The sequence below is a fragment of the Palaemon carinicauda genome, chromosome 20, assembly GCF_036898095.1.
Source record: "Palaemon carinicauda isolate YSFRI2023 chromosome 20, ASM3689809v2, whole genome shotgun sequence".
Classification (NCBI taxonomy): Eukaryota; Metazoa; Arthropoda; class Malacostraca; order Decapoda; family Palaemonidae; genus Palaemon; species Palaemon carinicauda.
Genome location: NC_090744.1, coordinates 23,475,215 through 23,496,599, shown reverse-complemented (window position 1 = coordinate 23,496,599; position 21,385 = coordinate 23,475,215). Strand labels below are relative to the sequence as shown.

The 21,385-nt window shown below is 37.7% G+C and overlaps 2 protein-coding genes across 4 annotated transcripts in view; one reads left to right on the top strand and one right to left on the bottom strand.

Moving 5' to 3' along the window:
- Keap1 (kelch like ECH associated protein 1) overlaps window positions 1-5,999 on the top strand; it is an 85,635-nt gene extending 79,636 nt beyond the window's left edge. For all 3 annotated transcript variants that reach the window (XM_068394917.1, XM_068394919.1, XM_068394918.1), the window contains exon 11: window positions 3,227-5,999. In XM_068394917.1, coding sequence (XP_068251018.1) covers window positions 3,227-3,243 — 17 coding nt within the window. In that variant the 3' untranslated portion in view covers window positions 3,244-5,999. The remainder of the gene's footprint in view (window positions 1-3,226) is intronic.
- A 6,349-nt stretch (window positions 6,000-12,348) lies between these two features.
- KLHL18 (Kelch like family member 18) overlaps window positions 12,349-21,385 on the bottom strand; it is a 74,318-nt gene continuing 65,281 nt past the window's right edge. Inside the window, exon 11 of the mRNA XM_068394921.1 lies at window positions 12,349-12,819. The gene's annotated coding sequence lies outside the window, so the exon portion shown is untranslated. The remainder of the gene's footprint in view (window positions 12,820-21,385) is intronic.

Genomic DNA, 21,385 nt, shown 5'->3' with positions numbered 1-21,385 from the left:
GGGTGTCAAGATGACTTGGCCTTAACATAAGTATCTCAAATTGGCAGTACTGATCTCCTGACTTTGTGCTACACTTGAAAATTCTTGTAATTCATTTCTTATATTATGTTTTGTCACACTGTAATTACTCTGAAGCCTCGACAGGAATAGGACATAGATTCAGGAATTACAGTATACAGTTTATGGTCTAGTTGGAGAGGGGTTGAATTGGGAGCTAAGGTTAATTAGTTCATACCCTGAAACCCCCTCCAGTTTCATGAGCTGGTTTTTAATTTTTGGTACTGTATCACCCATTAACAAGACAAAAGATGGTATTTGATACTCTGATAGCCATGGTTTCTTATTTATCCATAGCTATTCATAGCTTACCTATGGTACCCTGTCCAGCTTCTTTGTCACTCTGTCCAGTTTCCTTTTTTACTAATGTCCCCTACCTTAGCCTCCACTGAATAACAGCTATTTATGTCGTAAGTTCTGTGTGAGGTTTGAATTCTGCAGTATATAATTGGATCCAGATTTAGCAAATCATTCTTTAGAGAGAGTGTGCTTTTGATTTATCATAAAGTTCAGGTATGCCTCCCAATCTCTTCAACCCTAGAATCGGAATTGTTGGATATGTTGTAAAGTGTAACAAAATCATTGAGTAAGATTTTCTAGACTTGTTTACACCTGCAAGAGTTTTTTACTTGAGATGTTCAAGCAAAAGCAGAAATTTATTTTATAAGCTGGACACAGTTGTGCAAATTGGGAAACTGTTCTGAAGGGATAAATCATAGAGAGACTAGCATTGCTTGTAATTTTCTGAACATAACACACTGGAGGTAGATTGCCTTCATAACCGATAAAATTCAGGTGACTGTACGTAGACACCTGAATAGATAATTTGATGATAATCCTTACTGATGTCTAATAGGGTTTTTAGTTTAAAGAAAAGCAAACTAGGTGATACTTACCACATTTGATTTTTCCATCGTAACATACACTCCATTGGACATGTTGTTACTGCGTTAATGCTCTAATACTTTATTTTAGCTAAATCTTAGGCAACCAAAAATGAACATCTTGACTGAACCTTCTATTTCTTGGAAAGTTTTTTGACTAGGCAGTTGGCATAAATGGTTTTCTGACTGATAAAATCACTTCCAGATACCAGAATAATTAGTGGGTTGTAAAATTTCAGATATCTTGAGAAAGAAAGAGTTACCTTATGAAATCAGATTTGGGTTAGTTATTTGACTTAAGGAGGCATAGGATGAAAATACTCTTGTTTTGTTTAATGTGTGTTTCTATTAAATTGGGAATATAATAAATATCAAAAGATATTTTTTTAGATTAAAATAATTAATGCAATTAGTTTTAGTTGTGCAAATTATCGTTCTTTGATTTGATTTTAGAATTAATAAATAAGGAGTCTTTATTATAGTAATATAAATGAGATAGAATGTTGTTTGCATTTTTTAACAGTTCAATTAACCCTGGTTTAGGGCACTAATATTCATGAGGGATCTGGAACTGTCAGGCCTTAATCTTGCAAGAATTCAGTTATTCCCACTCTTGGTCAACTTTTAGTTACTTATCAGAATGAGGTATATGTAGTGATGTACTCATAATTGATGGATGAGTCAGGCGTGGAGTATACCAAATTTGCCATTTTCACAATTGAGAATTATTTTCTACACCTTTGGATCACATTTTGACCCATAGCTGCTTCCATCAGACTCTTTAGGTCTGCCACATACTTTGGTAAAGGTCAGAAATTGATGTGCTTATGTCATCAACCTCTTGATCCCAGTATTTGGCTGGTAAATCTCATTTTAATAATAATGATAATCTAGTTTCCAGTAGTTTGTACTGTATGCTCTGTGGTAAGGCCTCACTTGGACCCATTACTGCTCAAGTCATACCCATCCATGTCATTTTGCTTTGCTCCATCTCAATTCAGCTGTGAGGACCTTCAGTATAAAGTGCTTGAAGATTTTTCAGTAGGTCATCTGTCTGTCTCCTGCGAATAGCCAATCGGTCTTCCGTCTGCCCAGTCCTCCATTGTAATCTTATCATTTTTAGTTAGAGACAATTTGTGAATTTGTCTCCTGTCATAAAATAGAAATAGTTCTTTTAAGAATAATATATTTTGGATGAAATGTGATTAAAAATGTGCAGTTCCTCAGTCTGCAAGAGGTGAGATTGTCCCATTTTAACATTCTCATGTTTCTTGTGACCAATTATATGACGTGTTTTCACTCAATCACTTGATTTTTCACTCAATGACTTATTGTAGTATAGACAAGGCATTTGTAGTGATTGTTTGTATGTAAATTTAGATACTGCAATACGTTGCTTGCTTGTAAATTTCAAGATCCATATTGCCAGCAGTAGTACGCAAAGCCTTTGTAAACCTCGAATGTTTTGACTTGAAAGTTGTAGCTTGCTTCTTGTGAAGTGCTGAAGTGCTATACGAACTGTTGAAGTTGACAACGCTTGTTGGTAAAGACCCTTTTTTTGTTAAAGTTTACAAGATTTGTTAGACCTACTTTTATTTAGACAAAATTTACAATAGTAAAAAGGAACAACTTCTTGATATTTAAATTAAAAGTGATCTAGTTTGATGTGATATTTATCCCCATGTAAATCATCGTCTGTGAAATTTCCCTTTAGATAATTCTCAAGCAGTCTCTTCTCTTTTATTTATTTATCCACGTTTTCATTTGATCAGTCATTTCATTTCAACTGCATCAAGTTATTAACAGTAACCGAGGCTAAAATTTTACCACTTTTTCTTTCTTATGATATGCATATTCATAGATCCATTTTAATGGCAAATCTTCAGTAGGGTATTGAAATACTTTGAAGCTCAGACTTCATCTGTAATATTTCTTAATTTCTAGAATCTTACATGAATCATATCAACATGATGTCTTGGCATATCACTATTCACAAGTCTTAAGTAATTCCCCAGTAGTCTTCTTATAACCTTTAAAGGTAATATCTCAATACACACATTTGGTAAATTGTATTTTGTGGCTATTTTTTTTTTTTTTTTTTAAGAAAACTACAATGTAACAATAGGACATTGAATCGAAGATGTATTTTGTTATACTCTGCGAAATTGAATGTTTACTATTACAATAGTAACAAGAATTTTACAATTTTTTCAATGTAAACTACATTGTGTATCTTGTGTACAAACACAAATACTGTATTTCACTCATGCTATATATACTGCCAGGTAGGAAACAGTGGTAACTAGGAATTCAGTCATCAGCAGGAGAAGGAGTAATTCAGTCTACCTCTTATGCAAGTACCCTTATGTCAATGCTGGATTGGCTGTGATGCATGTTTGCTGGCTTTGATTTTTGATACTCTTCATGTCTTCTATTCTGTGTACCTAAGGATTATTAGATAATACACGAGTACCACTCTATGGCTGAGAGGAGTTGCATTGTGTTGGGAACTAGATTGGTACTGTACTGTATAAGGATTATGCCATTACCAGGATGTTTGCTTATAAGGTCAGTGCAGTTTTTATTCTTCATTAGTTTGTTTATTATTGCTCAAGCAGGAAATAAAATTTCCATTCAGTATTTCCAAGTAAATTTCTGCTGTTTTGTTGTTTAGTTAAGTCAAGTTGATATTTGCATTGTACGTATCAGCTCTAGTCTTTTTTTTTTTCTATAAGCTTCCTTTTACCAAATAATCACTTTCAGCAATCCAGTCCCTACATAATGCCAGAGTTTCATAGTTATCCAGTGCATAGATAATACTACAAAGTCAGTGTTTTATGCAAGCTATTCAACACCTTTATTTTAATGACGTTTGCAAGCCTCACTTCTATTTTTGGTTTATGACTTGATTCTCATTATTGGAGTAGTACAATTATATCCAGAGGTTTTGCTGTAATAGTCTAGGGAAGTTTTTCAATATAAGGTAATAGTTTTACAGAACAAGTTTTCAAAATAAATTTTTGTTAGTATATTTTTTTCCAAGGTGTAGTAAATCAAGCTCAAAGTTGATTTTAAGGCTTTAGTGGATGGGGATTTGCGAAGTTTTTTGCATTATTCTTTATAGTAAGCTATGAAATCTATATTATTTTAACATATGCATTATTTAGGCTTGCATATGTTTTTTTCCCATAGAAGCCTGGTACAATTCTTTTTGGTGTCATTGTTAACCTGGAAAAATTGTGGATAAAATATATAACTATTTTGAAAAAAAGTCGTCTTACAAAAGGGGGTTCCAGGTTCATGAATGAGTTATTTTTTTTATTTTCTGTACTATACTTCCATTGCCATTGTAGTTTTAGAGACTGGAATGCAAGGCTTGTTTACTGAAATTTAAAGTGCACAATACAGTAACCTTATTTATCCTGTCTTTCATAATGCTGAATACTCTTGGACTTGCTATATTTAGGACCAAAAACATTATCCAAGGTATAGAAGGTGCCCTTATTTAACTAAGATAAGGCTTATGACTTAATCTACGCTTGTTTTCAAAAGTGCAAAGCACAAGCTCTAAAAAGTCGTGTAAGACTTTTTAAAGATGAAAGAGCATTCAAGTTTGTAATGTTTTTGGTGGTGTACTTGCAATTCTTTCCTATAGTCTAAAACAAATTATGAAATGTAAGTTTTTTATGGTCAACACAAATCAGTTTTAGGCAAATATAATTTAACTTTTAGAAGCAATACAGCCTTTATAATCACTTTTACTTATATTTTTTAAATCGGTGTAAGAAAAATGTCATTTAGATAATTTATTTTGTTCTGACTAGGCCTTTTATCTTTTCCAGTGTAAAAATTTTCTTTAGCATCATATGACTATGATGCAATTTAACAGTAATTTTCCTTGAAAGTTCATGAAAACTTTAAAATTGTATCGAAACTTATTCAAGTCCTCACGTAGAATTTTTATTTGTCCTCTATATTTCTTCGTAAATTTTATAATGAATGCAGTGTTACAAGTAAAAACTTTGATTTATTCACTAGTATTTTGTATGATCGTAAATTTATCTTGCTGTAGATGATTACTGTACTCCTTTAAAGATTTCACTGGACAGATTATTTTTTACATTTATTTGGAGATCTCATGTCTTTATCACATTTTCTAAATGCACAAGGGTAATTTTAAAGTTGAATTCCAAAATATCCTGTAGCATCCCTTCGGCCCCAAGCTGCACCTGCCTTCTGTTTTATGTCAGTTTCCATTTCCATGTATTGTCCAGCTGCTCTGAACTTTTAGTTAAGTGATTAGCACAATTGTAAGCTTTACAATCCAGTTGCACATGGGTGTTGAAAGGTTTTGCTATCTTTGCGTCTGACTGTGGCCAAATTTATTTGAAAAGAATAAAATTATCTTTTACAGTATATGAGAATAACTAATGGAAAGTTAGGAACTTCACTATGTAATCCTTTGCAAGACCTTTTTTCCCTATAATGCTGGGATAAATTTGATCATTTCTTCCTCCATGACTGAATGTTGTGAAAAATTATTGAAAGAAATCTTTGTTAGGGAGCATGTGTTATGCTTTTATATTTATTGTATCTGTGATAAAGAAGTTTTCCAGCTTCTATTGTAATATAATTTTTTACTTGTTTGGAGTATTTGCTCATTTTATATAATTATTCATGTACAGTACTTGAATTAATTTTAGGTGCTAATATACATCATGCTGTAGATTGAAAGTTTGGTTAAAGTGGATATATAGAATTTGTCTGAATTGGGAAATGTCGATTACCGTTTAGTTATGTTGTAGTGAAAGAAAATTGTTGATGATCCTTATGTTGGGTTAACATCATTATGATGTAACCCTTAATATGTGCTAGTTTATCAATATTGTCAGATTAGTTTTTGTGAAATATTTGAGTTACAGTTTGGTGGGACATTTGACGATTACAATTATGTAATATATGGGTTTAAATGTTTGCTTTTTTTATATTTTCTTTCATTTTACAGTATGTTACTTAAAAACCGAATTATTTGAATATTCCAATAAAAACATATTGGTTTATCTTTTTTCTTTAATCTTTAGTGTAAACACCAGTTATAGTAATTATTTTTTCACAATTTGCTAAACGGTGAAAACCTTCAATAAGGTATAAAAAAAAAAAAACGAGAAGAAATTTACTTTTATTATACTGTATAACATTACATTAATATCACAAAATATATGTGTATAAAATGCAGATGTATTACACATACAAGAAACACTGTATATCTATTGTCCTGAACATGCATGTACCCCTTAAAGTACAATATTCACACTTGATGGGGTTCTGTACAAACAATCATTCTTGATAATTATTTTTATAATGTATAAAATGGTCTCTAACAATACTTTCATAGGTTTACAAATGTGTATATATAAATATATATGTAATGAATTTAAGGGTCAGAGAAATCAACCATTTTAGGTAGAACAATTACATCCCAGACCTGATATTGGTAAATTAGGCTGCAATACAGCAATAGTCGTGGCTCTTTACCCTGTGATGGAAAGTTGGCAATTGATTATCTTTTAACTTGCAATGTACACAGCCCTGTTAACCTCTGATGTCAACTGTATAATGAAGAAACAAGACTACCTTAAGTAAAATTTTGGCAAATTACAATTACCTGTTACAATTCTTCCGGCTTAATATCCCACTAGATGAAAAAAGTGTGTGACTGACATTTAAAATTGTAAAAGTGAACTTGTGCATTTTATTTAACAAGTGAAGTAGTGAAGACTAGCATTTCATGAACTCAAACCAGCCTCGACCGAGGGCAAAGCGACGCTGGACTCGGAAGCTTCAAGGTAGAGACTTGGGAAGTAGAGCAGTGAGAAAGCAACATCAGGAACACCATCCTCCAACACATCAAAAATCAACGGTTGAAGCTTACCTTCTTGTAAATACATTGTCTGATGTAAAACTGTGCGGTCTTAAATGAAGACGCTGGGTCTATTACGGGCTGCCCAATGTCACGAGCCCGTGTCATGCTACATGCATGGCTATCTGCATGAATGAATGAATGAAGATGCAGGGAACTGCTGAAGCATTTTAAAATGATACATCACTCGACGGCAACTGCAAACAGTCAAGCCTTCCAGCTTGTACAGTGTGGCCTCCAACTTAAGATATATTGCATTAAAAATTGTCACTGGAACCTCTTCCCTGTGACCTCCAAGCTTGCTGGTCTGGTGCAGAGCCCTGAGAAATTATGTTCTTGGATACCTGATTCCTCCTATGGCCTCAAGATGTGTTGTATCCTTCTCCAGTTAACTGACTGCGATCATACAACCTTGTACAAACCTTTGAGAAGCCAATGGTATTCACCTCTCTCGAATGATGTCTGCAGCCAGACAACATAGAAAATGTGATTTCTCAATTAAGTCACTGTCCTGGATTTGTTCAATATAATACAGCAAACTTCCTCTCAAATAGTGTGAATTCATGAGGCTTAAGGATTGCGATGTTCCCTTATGGAGCATGAAGTGCTACTTCGGGAGGGATACGTTGACTGAGCCCACTGTGATGTCGAAGGTTCTCTCCTCACTTGAGTTGGGGAAGACCGAGAATTAGCAGGCGCCTCGGATACAGGCCTTCTAAATACCGGTCTCCTCGCCGATTGCAACTTCGGTAAGATGACATCTTTCTTCTTAGCCAGTTTCTCCGCAACTTCTTCCGCCTTATTGATTGGAAAAAGACCTTCGTCCCAAACCGTAATGTTCCGGAGGGCCCTCGCTTCTCTGTCCGGGATTTTCCTGGAAAGGTTCTTCAAGACCAAGTCTCTTCTCCTCAAGACCCAGTTCGCAGATAATGCCAAGGCCTGGAACGTGAGAAACTTAAGGGCACAGCCGCCCGAACCGACCAACTCCTTTAGGGCTTCTCGCTTGGTAGGATTCAAAGACTCCATCGGGATCTGGGTACCTACTAAAGTAGTAGCCCACCAGTCCAGCCATGAGGTGACATTCACGAGCTCCTTGGACATCTCCTCCGTCATTATGGACTCTGATTGCGAAAAGAAAATGCATGCCGCCGCCGCTCTGTCTTCCGGGGCACCTTGTCCTAACACCTCTTGGACGTCCTCTAGCTTGCTAGCCCCATGTGGTTGTCCTTCTAAAGCATAATACTTGCTTTGTGATTTTAAGCCCTGTAGCAGTTTGGCCGAACTGTGACCTTTTGAGGTGTCCACATTGCGGGTGACTACCTTATCAATATGGGCGCGCCCCAACTTAACGTCTCTCGCCTCCGGAAGAGCCAGTGATGATTTCTTCTGGACGGGCTCCTCCATGATCCTGTTAAGGCCAGACGTCCAGTCATCTTCTTCCTGAGGTAGAGGCTTCACAAGTTTATTGTGACTCTGGGGTGAAGAGACTGCACGGGCACCTCCGCTCTGACGGGACCCGCGGCTAAGGCCCTCTGGAGAGACGGGCGCCTCTGTCACATTAAGAGCCTTTGACAATTTGAACGGGCTCCTCCGTGAAGGTGTTCAACGGAGGGACCCGTACACGTCGATCCACACCACGAGCTAACTCGTCGAGGCTGCCCGTCCTAGGAGGAGACTCCCTCCACTGGGCGGATAGAGTCTCCTTGGATCGGGACTTATGCCTACCAGACGAGGCCTTTCGGTCTGAGGCTGAAGCCGTCTTGCGGCTATCGGAGGCCCTTCTAGGAGGACTGTCTCCTGCCAGCCTACCCACTGAGCAAGAGACTGAAGACAGGTCTCTAAGCTTACTTTCGGGTACTAGGACCCATCGTTCCTGTGGAGATTCAGCTCTCCTGCACTTCTTCTGTGGGGAACGAGATCTCCTCCTTCTATACCTAGACTACGACGGAGACCTAATAAAGGACCGCCTCCTCCTGGAACGATCCCTCTTCCTCCTACGTCTCCTGCGACGTACTTCGTCCGACGACACGGAAGATTCATCTGTCGACGATTCAGACCTCCCATGGAAATGGGTCCTAGCAACAGATGGAGCCTGGCTCAACACCTGCTGGGCTCCTGACGTCGACGGTTGAAGAAACTCCTCGGGATCTGCCGTCGAAGGTGCTGGAGACGTAAAAGGACGATCTATAAAAAGGAGGCATCCGCTCAAATCTTCCTCCATCCTCATAGGGGACTTGCCCGGCGTCCTCGGAAGACTCCATCCCAGGGGATCTTCCTGCGGGGAATCCTCTCTATCCAAGGCGCCCTCTGCTGCGGAAGCGCCGGAAACATCCACCCACGAATCTGGCGAAGAAAAGGGCACATGTTTATTCCACATGGGGTCCCCGGCCGAGACACGCTCCCCTTGCACAAGAGCAACGTCCCGCGGACCCCCACTACACATACCTTCAGGCGCCTGGTTCGCCTTTAAAACAGCAGATACCCCAGAAACAAGACTCTCCTGGGGAAGAAGCACCGACTTCTTCCCCTTAACAGACTTACCTCGTCCCCTACTCTGGGTAGGGGAAGAAGAAGGAACTCTACCAGAACCCTTTCCGGCCGAAGTCGCAGAAGAAACACTAGCCTTCCTGGGAGAACGCTTCGAGGAGGACTTTTTCTTGGTCCCGTACTTGACCCATTGGACCTCACTCCAGGCAGCACATTCCGGACACGTGTCCGAAGGAGAGCACACTTTACCCCTACACGAGGAACAAAGGGAGTGCGGATCTACATCGGGCTTCGATAAGAAAGCCCCACACGATTTCCCGGCCCTAGGCCCAAGACAACGGCGAGTATGCTCCATCGCACATAAACACAATACCGCTAGACACCGGCACGAGCACAAGCGAAAGCACAAAGGGATTAAAAAGCCAAAGCACTAAGCACGAGGGAGAGCACAACGGACCACGCGGCACGAGACACAAAGGCTCGCACTGAGATCAGAGGAGCGTCGAGATATCACGACGCGACGAGAGAACTTACTGGACATCACGACCCAAACGCACATTTGGCCTACCTCGGGTTTGTCCTCAGGGCACGTATCCTTCCACTAGGCCTACCATTACAGAAAATGGGAGTAGGGTAAACTACACAAAACTCTGGTCGTTTGAGAGGAGGTTCCAGGTAACTCCTAAGAAAGTGTTTCGAGGTAAGTCTCTGTGTTGAAACAATCTAAAGTTGAAGAAGGATCAAAGGCACTCCCACTGAGGTGACACTACTTAACACTGCAAGACTTTTCTGTGATTTAGAGCAATAGTGCTGACATTTACTTCGACAGATGTAAGTAGAGCAATCAATCTAAAGTAACCGTGCAGAATGGTGTCCAAAAATGCCCCCATCTCTGGGGGCCCCAGTGCTTGGCTTAATGCCTAAATCCTATATTCAATTCAATTCAATCAATCATCTCTGGGTGGAATGGAAACTGTTTAAAACAGTTATCTTCTTCACTCATCCAGGATGTGGTCTCAAAGCCACGACAAAGCTCTAAATGATACTGTAGCCACCACTATCAGCTGCTACAATATTTTATGTTTGGTTAATATGCTCCCTTTTTGCCCAAGAATGCGGATAGCCTTGAACTATAAGCCAGTCTAAATAACAACTCAAAATAATAACCCTTTTTTTGAATTAGAGCGAATAGGAATGTGAATGATTTATCTCTCTCCTTGATGGATTGCAGCACTTCTCTCCTGAAGGGGGTTATTATTAAAACCTTAATTCCAGCTGAGGTTTAGTTGGTGAACACCATCCTCTCTTGCTTTAAACCTTAAAATAGGTGGCTATAGAACCCTGGCAGTCTGTCCTACATTACGTGCTTCTGCATCATCACTAACACTTCTTTCTCCAGGCCTGGATCTTCTTGAAGTCACTAATGTACATCTCAAAGTTTAATGGTTGGGAAGAGAGAGTTCTAGTTCCCACAGCAGGTGGTCATTAACTGACCCTAAAAGACTAGACTCCACTACCCCCAGCTCTGGCATACGAGAGAGGTCCTTGTCCTCACCGGAGGTAGGCAATAACAGACCCTAATAGACTCCATTACCCACAGCCTGACATAATCTGCCAGGATTACCAGAATTGCTATAGACCAGAAAGCCAATGGCTGAGGAAACATAGTTAGACACCATCCTCGTTTCTCTCCATAACGGTATGCAACTGCCATAGACGGGTCCCATACATTGCCACAAAGTGTATCCAATATCTTCTAACTGGATGCATCTTGTGAAATGAAAAGTCAAGAATATCTGACTATCACACCTTGTATCCCCTGCTGTGGCAGTGAATTACAATCAGACAGAAGTGTTGGTTTTTCCAGATTCATAACTAGACTACTGAAAGATCCCAATATTCTATGTCCAAGGAGGAAATGAAGTCAGAGAGGCCTTCAGTCGTAAGTCTCACTTCATTGTTGTCCAAGAAGTATACCATAATGGTACACTGCTCCTGTCAGTTATTTATTGCTAGGAATACTATGGGTCTCCTGGCTGGTGTTGCAATGGTCACCAGAACTACATGCATCTTTAGCAAGACAATGAAGTCTTGAATGTAGTACAGTAGAAGTGGCAAGTACACTTCAAAGTGGGTCACAAAAACCGACAATTTAAGCAATGGAGGAGGCTTCTCTAATAGCATCTAAAATGCAGCTAGAAGACAATGGTATTTCATTTGACTTATGTGAAGGAGAGAGGTAGCATCTGAAGCTGACATTTTATTTTTCATCCAGATGAAAATGGCTGGTTGTCTCCTTGTCTTGGCTGAGTAAAAGAACACTATCTGCATTAAAATTTGACTGCAGAGCATTACAATGGGTTTGAAGATTGAGAGGTCAGTCACTCGATGTTAGGAAGCAATTTAATGCCAGGAAAAACTTTCTTCCTATTTGTAGAATAGTCATGGTTACTGCTGCAGTCACTATGGGAAGAGGTTTTTCTTGAAAGACGAGTTCAGTTACACAGTAGTCACGGTTCTTGGCAGATTTCCTCTTGATAATTTGCGGAAACTTCAAAACAAGATTCAAGGAAAGAAATACAAATCTTTGAAATCACCCTAGCAGTTTTCTAAAACTCTGACAAGAAATATGGAACCCCCTTTATAGTAGGCAACCTTGGAATGGAAAATTCTTTGACATGAGGTTCAGCATGAAGTAACACAACAACCATATGTTGTATAATACCCATCATACTTGTAATTAGTCGTTTGAACACCTAAAGAAGCCTCAGTCACAACCACCAGAGCACCTGCCCAAGGTGTGAAGTGGTCAGTAGACCAAAGGGCAACCTGAGAGTTGGGGGTGCAAAAAGCTGTAGAGGCAGGATGGGTAGTATCTAGACACAATAAATAAGGAGCAGGCAACCAGTGAAATATTAATAACCAAACTGAAATTAAGCTTAAAAAAAAAAAAAAAAAAAACCTAAAAAAAAATTCTTCAGTTTCTGACATGTAACCAAAACAACACACTGATGGAAGACATTGAAAGCAAATTTCACATCATTTAAAATAATCAAAACCTATAAACAATAGGATGGCACAAAGGGATTATTTTGTTAATGAATATACAATATTTAATACAGTAAATTACATGTAAAATGGGTGATAATGTAAAATTAAAACTAATTTCTTGCTTTCACGTAGATCATGAACTGACCATACCTTTCGGTAGAGGGGAAAAAAAAATGTGTGAAGAGATCTTGAAGGTGATAGATTTGCAATGAAAAGGCAGAAATTGATATCAAACAGTCAAGATACGCAGTCAAAAAGATTAGAAAAATCTTACAACTGTTACCAGTACTACAGATTCACCCAATGAACATCAAACAGTCTTGGAAATACTGAGATTGTGAATTTGCAATATGTGATAAAACAAAAATCCTGGTTTCCACAAGTTGATTTGTGTTCTTGGACTCTTGAATTCATCAAAAGCTGTGAAATATACAGCAAGAATATATATTATATACAGTATATATAAATTACATACATTTTAATTCAACATTTGCTTTACATGGTGTATTGTCAGAATTACTATTGTTCATGTTTTTAAAAAGCAGCAATTTTTTTTCTTTTAAATGTTACAAATACATTTTTTATCAATTATAAAGAAAATAATCTGCCTAAAGTAATAATGAAAACAAACAAGACATTTGGCATTTTTCCTAATTGTAAAAACCTTGTCTTTTTAACAGCATTATGATTTCAGTGGAGCTGTAATTGCCATCTAAACTTTAACAAGGAGGTTATAGTTGTTGGCAGGTGGAGAGTTAGTGAAGGTCCTAGTTTTGATGTTAGACCCAAACTTTGGGATGTTTATGGCGGGAAGTAACTTTTACTTTGATTTGTTCCTGTACTAATACAAACCATCATCCTTTGATAAGAGACTAATTAAAACCACATTTTCCTAGGCATTGTCAAGGTACTTGATCCTGTGAAGGAGCCGAGGTGATGACTACTGTCAAACATCATAATGACCTATGCATGAAGATATAGGAGTTAGGCTGGGTCACTACCAGGAGACTGGTAAACTGATATGAAAGAACCTACTGTATATCTGGGTACAGGATAAATTGTCTTAATATACTGGCTGGTCATTTATGAGAAAAGAATTTGCATACGTTTTGTGCATCCTCATTGGGGAGGAAGGGGGAGATATTTCTTAAACCTTGTCAGAAAAGAAAAAGGCATTCAATCATGAGGCTTTCTACTGTCCGCTCCATTACACGAAGGCGCGACTGCTGCGCTCAAAGGAAGAGAAGACAGATAATAATACCCGACATTCTTACCAGTCATTCTAGAATTCAAACTTATGTTGCAACAGTTATCTTGGACAAGATGCCTCTTTCCCTGGGGGCAGCTAACAAGGGTCCGTGTCCATACTGCCGTGGGCAATGGGCAGAGTAGGTAGTCTGGATTTCTGGACTGTTGCCCCATGGTCAGTCCTACGGATAGGTTTTTCAAGGAAGTTAGGTTAGATCTGATATCTCATTTCATGCACTAGTTGCAGGGTAGGCAAATGTTCTTGAATATCTTCTTTATTTTTCTGGTGTTGAGAAAGTTTCTGGTGCTGTCTGAAGCCTTTAGTTCTCCTTCAGAAGTGTTGTAGTGTCCTCATAAGGCAGAGAAGCAAGTCAACCTGATCCAAGCTGGTCAATTTTTCCCATATAAAATAACAAAAAAAAAAAAATTAATCCGTTCCCACCATCTGAAAAAATGCCTAAAAACAGTATATTACAGTGGAAAACCATGTTCTTAATTGTTCTAATTCACAACCTACGTCCCAAAATAACAAATAGCTATGTAATGGTTATGATCTGCAATAAAATGCGACATTATTATGGAGTTCTTACCTTCGAGACAGACGGTAGCGGCTAACAGCATTGTGTGCAGAGGAGGAGGGAGAGAGAAAGGGGAGGAGAGAGACTTGACGGCAACACATTCGATACGCTAAACTTTTGTAACACTACATGACATAACTTAAAACTTAAATAAACTTAAATGAAATTAGCTTACTGTACACACTTAAGAATAAATGTTAATCTTGTGTTACACTAAACTTCTATTCTAATTTTGTTTTCATTTTCAATTTTTTTCCTTTTCTTCTTCCGACTTGGCTCTCTTTTACTTGCTTTCACCTTCACTTTTTGCCGGCCTTTTTAAAAGGAACATATCTAGGGATGTCTGCTTTTGTCTCCCCCCTTCAAAATGTTACGAAAATACATTCATACATATCCCAAGGCATTTCCCCCAATTTTGGGGAGGGTAGCCGACATCAAACAAATGAAACAAAAAAGGGGACCTCTCCTCTCTATGTTCCTTCCAGCCTGACAAGGGACACAACCGAGTTCGGCTGTCACTGCTAGGGTGCCACAGCCCACTCTCACCCGTTATCCACCACAGATGAAGCTTCATAACGCTAAATCCCCTACTGCTGCTACCTCCGCAGTCAACCAAGGCACCGGAGGAAGCAGCAGGGCCTACCGGAACTGCATCACAATCACTCGCCATTCATTCCTATTTCTAGCACCCTCTCTTGCCTCTCTCACATCTATCCTCCTATCACCCAGAACTTCCTTCACTCCATCCATCCACCCAAACCTTGGCCTTCCTCTTGTGTTTCTCCCATCAACTCTTGCATTCATCACCTTCTTTAGCAGACAACCATTTTCCATTCTCTCAACATGGCCAAACCACCATAACACATTCATATCCACTCTAGCTGTTAACTCATTTCTTACACCCGTTCTCACCCTCACTACTTCGTTCCTAACCCTATCTACTCGAGATACACCAGCCATACTCCTTAGACACTTCATCTCAAACACATTCAATTTCTGTCTCTCCGTCACTTTCATTCCCCACAACTCCGATCCATACATCACAATTGATACAATCACTTTCTCATACAGAACTCTCTCTACATTCATGCCCAACCCTCTATTGTTTACTACTCCCTTTGGCTTTCTCATACAGAACTCTCTTTACATTCATGCCCAACCCCCTTGTTTACTACTCCCTTAACTGCCCCCAACCACTTTGCATCCTTCATTCACTGTCTGACGTACATCTGCTTCCACTCCATCATTTGCTGCAACAACAGACCTGAAGTACTTAAACTGAATCACCTCCTCAAGTAACTCTCCATTCAACATGACGTTCAACCTCGCACTACCTTCCCTTCTCGTACATCACATAACCTTACTCTTCCCCACATTAACTCTCAACTTCCTTCTTTCACACACCCTTCCAAATTCTGTCACTAATCGGCCAAGCTTCTCTTCTGCGTCTGCAACCAGTACAGTATCATCCGCAAACAACTGATTTACCTCCCATTCATGGCAATCCTCGTCCCAGCACTCGGGCATTCACCTCTCTCACCACTCCATCAACATACAAGTTAAAAAACCACGGCGACATCACACATCCCTGTCTCAGCCACACTCTCACCGGAAACCAATCACTCACTTCATTTCCTATCCTAACACATGCTTTACTACCTTTGTAGAAACTTTTCACTGCTTGCAACAACCTTCCACCAACTCCATATAACCTCATCACATTCCAAATTGCTTCCCTATCAACTATCATACGCTTTCTCCAGACCCATAAATGCAACATACACCTTACTTTTTGCTAAATATTTCTCGCATATCTGCCTAACTGTAAAAATCTGATTCATACAACCCCTACCTCTTCTAAAACCACCCTGCACTTCTAAGATGACGTACACAAATGTCATCACAAAAGGCTAACGCACGACCACACGCCTCTCTTCCATAAAATCAGAAAACTCCTGCCACTCCGCTTAAATGTCTCTGATTTCCTTCTTTATAGCATCCTTCTGCTTGAGGATGGTACATACTGTTGATGTACTCCTCTCGTATTGGTGAGCCAGCTCAGTCACTCGTACACCACTCATGTTTTTCTATTATTTCTTGCTTTATCTCGATTGTCATCATATGCTTTTTCTTTTCACTACCCCTGTTTGCACTCGCTTGCTTTGGACCTATTGCTTATTCACTTAATTCTGTATTGATTAACGCAAAAAAATCGCGTAAAAAAAGTAAACACTATGAAAACGCGTAAAAAAAGTAAACACTACGACCGATGCTCAGAGATAACTTTAATCGACGGAGATCCGTCGGGAAAGAGCGAGAGATGCTGTTCTTGTGAGCAGCCTTTCGCACACTCGGCCACCTATCGTCTGCATAGGGAACCGTCTCGTATCCTCGTATCTCAAATTTGCCTCGTATCTCAGGGCAAAAATTTGCTCGAAACTTTCCTCGTATCTCAAATTTCTCGTATGTTGGGACACTCGTATGTCGAGGTATTGCTGTGCCAGTATACTGCGTACCGGTACTTTTTCTCAGCCAGGGGTATTTTGTTGGTACTGTATATGTAAGAGATTACTCGAGTTCCATATGTGGATGAGATCATGGTGAGGGGTTGATGGATATGGTTTGGGCATGCTCTTCGCACTCGCCATGAGAGAATCCATATCTCCTTAGTGTGTGGGGTGAGGTCGTGGAGAGTTGCACTAACTCTAGCTGACTGGTCTTCTTGGACTTCGACAAGATAATTTTCTTGGGAATAGAAGTAGCAGCATTCGCAGGTTCACTCAAGGAAAATCGAAGACACTCCATTTGGTATGAAACTAAGCATAAATTTACCCCCTATGTGGGATAGTTTTCGGCACGCACAGCCTCTCTCTTCCCCGCGTGAAAGGGAAAGCGAGGAGAAGGGGATGGTCGATCATCCTGATAAGGGAGAAGAAGGGTGGTGCCATTCACCCTGATTGACTGCTCGTGCTGGGTTAGGTACAAGGCCAAACACATAAGAACATGAGCACACACACCAAGTACCAAGGCACTTAACTGAGATGGGTTAGTTTTTGGTACTCCAACATCACGCATGTACAAATAGCTTAGCCCGAGTTGAAGCATAAGCGATTCCTATCAATTGGTCTTCTTAAATTTCTTCAATATCTTCTACTTTTTCTTCTAGAAATCTCAACATCTGAAGAATGTAACGAAGCTGAGGCAAAGGAGGAGGAATTTGAAGTTCAGCTTCTATGGGGTTCTTCACGTTCCATCGGGGAAGAGGCACAGGAGACTTTAAAGCAGCAGAGACAAAGTTACCAGATAATATGCATTTAGTGCCTTTCTGGATTCAGTTAAAAACTACTAGGATAGGGCGGCACCCTTTCCCCTTAAACATGGTGTTTAAGAAATGCCAAATTCCTTAGGTTGACGCTGTTGTTGTATGACCACGCTAGCGCGAGAATGATAGAAACCGACATGCAGCCCAAAAGGAAAAACTATGTTTTGGGTAACGGCCGATTGCATGCACGGTAAACTGTCGCTTATTTACAGTTTATCCGTAAAACTACTGTATATCCTGGTCTTCATTTAATATATCCCTCGAACACTATGATCTGTCTGCCAGCACATTCCTTTAATCTAAAAGAAAAAGCAAAAATGTTAAGAGTCAGACTAGGTAGCAATAAGTGACTGTAAAACTTACAGCCAAAATCAAAAGCCAGATCTTTCTCGACTGAATGGGTGGGTGGAATTCCATCCTATTCGTCAGCAACCACAACCACCTTGTTGAAAGTTCAAAAACTGTCTCAGCTTTGGTGAAATTTTATTCCTATGATAGGACAATGGTTTTTATTAGTTTCTGCGGTACTTCCGAAGCTGAATTTCTAGTATTGATTAACCTTGGAGGGTATAGTCCTCAACCTATTGTGTACCAATGGAATTTTATAATTTTTATAATTATCTTTCCTGGCTAATTCTGCAAGCAATTACTTAATCATTATCTGTCAAAAGCATTTATCTATAGAGAAAATGATTGGATCATAAGACTTGGCAGTTTGATAGTGATGCAATATAAAAGACAAAATGCAAAAATATAAAGCCATAATTAAAAGAAAAAAAAACATTCCATATTTCTGATATGTTTTGTAAGGAGGCTAAACTGTTGTGTACTTTACCTTCTTCTCTCATATTCCCTAATTTAGCTTTAGCTTACATTCCTTGAAACCTTGCACTTAATAACTTTACCTTAATTTCATTTTAAAAAAATATTTTGACAGCACAATGCATAATGAGGATTACTAAATTGGTACAATATTGTGGTATAAAAGTTACAATTTGTAAAAAATCTAGTAAAAATATGCAGAGATATTGGTGTATCAGTTGGATACCACACGAGGGAATACAAAAATGGGATAGATTTTGATATACTGCTAAAAGCCAGTGCACAGATACATCAGCTAAATTGTGATCATACAACATCATCTCTCTATTCATTAAGTTTTAATATGAAAAAAGGATTATTCAATAACCATCTACTGAATGTGGGTATACTATTCAGATTTAATTTTCTGCTACCTTTCAAACACCAAACACTATGGTTTTTTGAAATGCTACTAACTCCCAAACCCTGCGCACAAATACGTTTAAATTAAAAAAGCAACAAAAGCTGGAACTTACAAAATTACCAATAAAAAATTATCCTCAACCAAAGTCCCGTATAATTCATCAGTTATTTTCTAAAGAAATAAACTAGAAATCCGATGAATTTTACAGTAATCGTTAGAGGGCCCAACATTTTTAAATTTAGTTAATTTCAATGTACAGCACAAGGCTTCTTGCACTACTTTACAAAATTCCCATGGAGCAAGGTGTGTTAGATTGTAATGGCAAGCTATGAAACAGGAACTCCATCATCACAAGTAATGAAATTTTTTTTTTTAAATGTTTGAGCAACTTTTGCTAGAACACTGGAGATAATTTTTTTATCTAATATATATCTAGCATTTTATTTTCAACAGTACCATTATCAAGCAAATAATATTGCTTCCTAACAGTCCACACAAAATGTTTGTTTATTACTTCATCTTAATTTTTCAACTACTGCACTTCATTGATACAACTTCAAAATTGAATGCTAACAAGTGATTATATATCAATACAGTTCAATACATCTCAAAAGGGAAAAATTATAAAAACATGGGTGCATAAAGTATCAGCTTAAATACATGGTGCCTCAAAAATACATTAATTTCATAAAAGATGAACACGTGATTGCATACCAAATGTGAAAATTACAGAACCTAATTTTTCACCTGATACTTGAATAGTTAATAGAACAGTTAATCATACAAAAGATCTTTAATTGAAACTACTGCTTATTCCAAAGTTAACCAAAATCTTTACTTTTCTAAACAGTTTGTGATTGCATCTTTTACAAGGTCTTTCAAACTTGAAATCCAACAGGGTAAAGATAATTCTATATCTAACTAACATGAAGGATTAATGGGTAAAATAATATACAAAATCTACATACAATCTTTTAAAAGAAGTGGGCACCAAATTTTAGTCTAACAGATTGCCATTACATTTTCTTTCATTATACTTTTTCCTTAATCATTTTGATATAATGCTGTGCAAACAAACTATTTTGCCTGTTCTGTACAAATACTATGTGCACGCAGTTGTAAAATTAATGTATATAACTGCTATAATTAAATTTCAGCACCTATTACTGTGTGTAAACTGTGAAATATTTCATGTGCATTACTACGTAAATTGTGATATTTTTTCATGTCTTTAAATAGTATTTGAGAATTTGTGACAACAATGTGAATATATTAGTGAAAGGAATGTAAAAAGTGTAACTGTGACCATTTCAGTCTGAGGAAATTTATCTACAAAATATTTTAAGATGAAAACTGTGTTAGTAAACAATGGCAAACTGAAATGCATAAACATTATGCATCTACTGTACATGTCAAAACATAACAGTTAAACATTCATCTCTGACCTTCAGGGAGCAATAATACATATATATATATATATATATATATATATATATATATATATATATATATATATATATATATATATATATATATATATATATAGTGGTTTTCATAAAATTCCTACACGAATGACACCCAAACAGCATAACCACAAATCATTAAAATAGAAATCCACAAGATAATCTCAGGTTATTTCTACTTGCAATTATGCAGCTAAAGTGTACAAACTACCATAAAAATATCAACTTTGAATGGCAAGATCATTTTATGGCAAGAAAATATTAGCCAGTTTTAGGCTTCTATAAAATAAATTGTAAATTGAATTTTGAATTAAATAATGCAATATATGAAACATTTGTAAACCTGCAATGAAAAAATATGGTACACATGCCTATTAACCCTTGGAGATTCTAATAATATCAAATAATTTGATATGTCACTTTGTCTTTTTTATTTTCAATTACTGATCAAGTTCCTATAAAGAAGCCTCATAATGTCACCATAAGTTGCATTATTCAAAGGGTTAACATATCACATGGAACTAAAGATAACACACAATAAGCATGTACATTATTACTACTGGCAGTTCAGTGAAGTTCAAACTAAGAAGTTTCCTTAATGACTAATGACAGCAATGTCTCAAGAGGTGTCATAAATTTAATACCGTACTAAATTTATTTTTCAAATTGAGATATGAAGAATTTGGCCTTAGTGATCCCAAGTACAGTATAATAATTCCTCCATGTAAGGATACTATATTTAGGTTACTTATGGTGCAAAGGCAGAATCCTTACTTAAAATTCCTAAAAAAATACTTATTTCTTTTTATTTAATATGATTAACACCAGCATAATTCTTAGAATTCTTGTGGGAAAAAAATTATTAGTAAAATGCAAGGAAATGGCATAAAAATGTCTTGCATTATCAGGATTTCAATTGCAAACCATACCCAATAAGATATAAAACACCTAGCTTACCTGACTATACATTATCCTACAAATACCTTACAAAAGACCTTATCCAAGAATACAAATAGCGTAGGGTACTTTTGCCCATGATAAAATAATTAAAAAGACTTCAATCTTCTAAATAAAAGATAACTTTTAGATGCATTACTAAATATATCTTCAATTTTATCCAAAGAAAGTAATTTTATTCCAGAAAATCCTA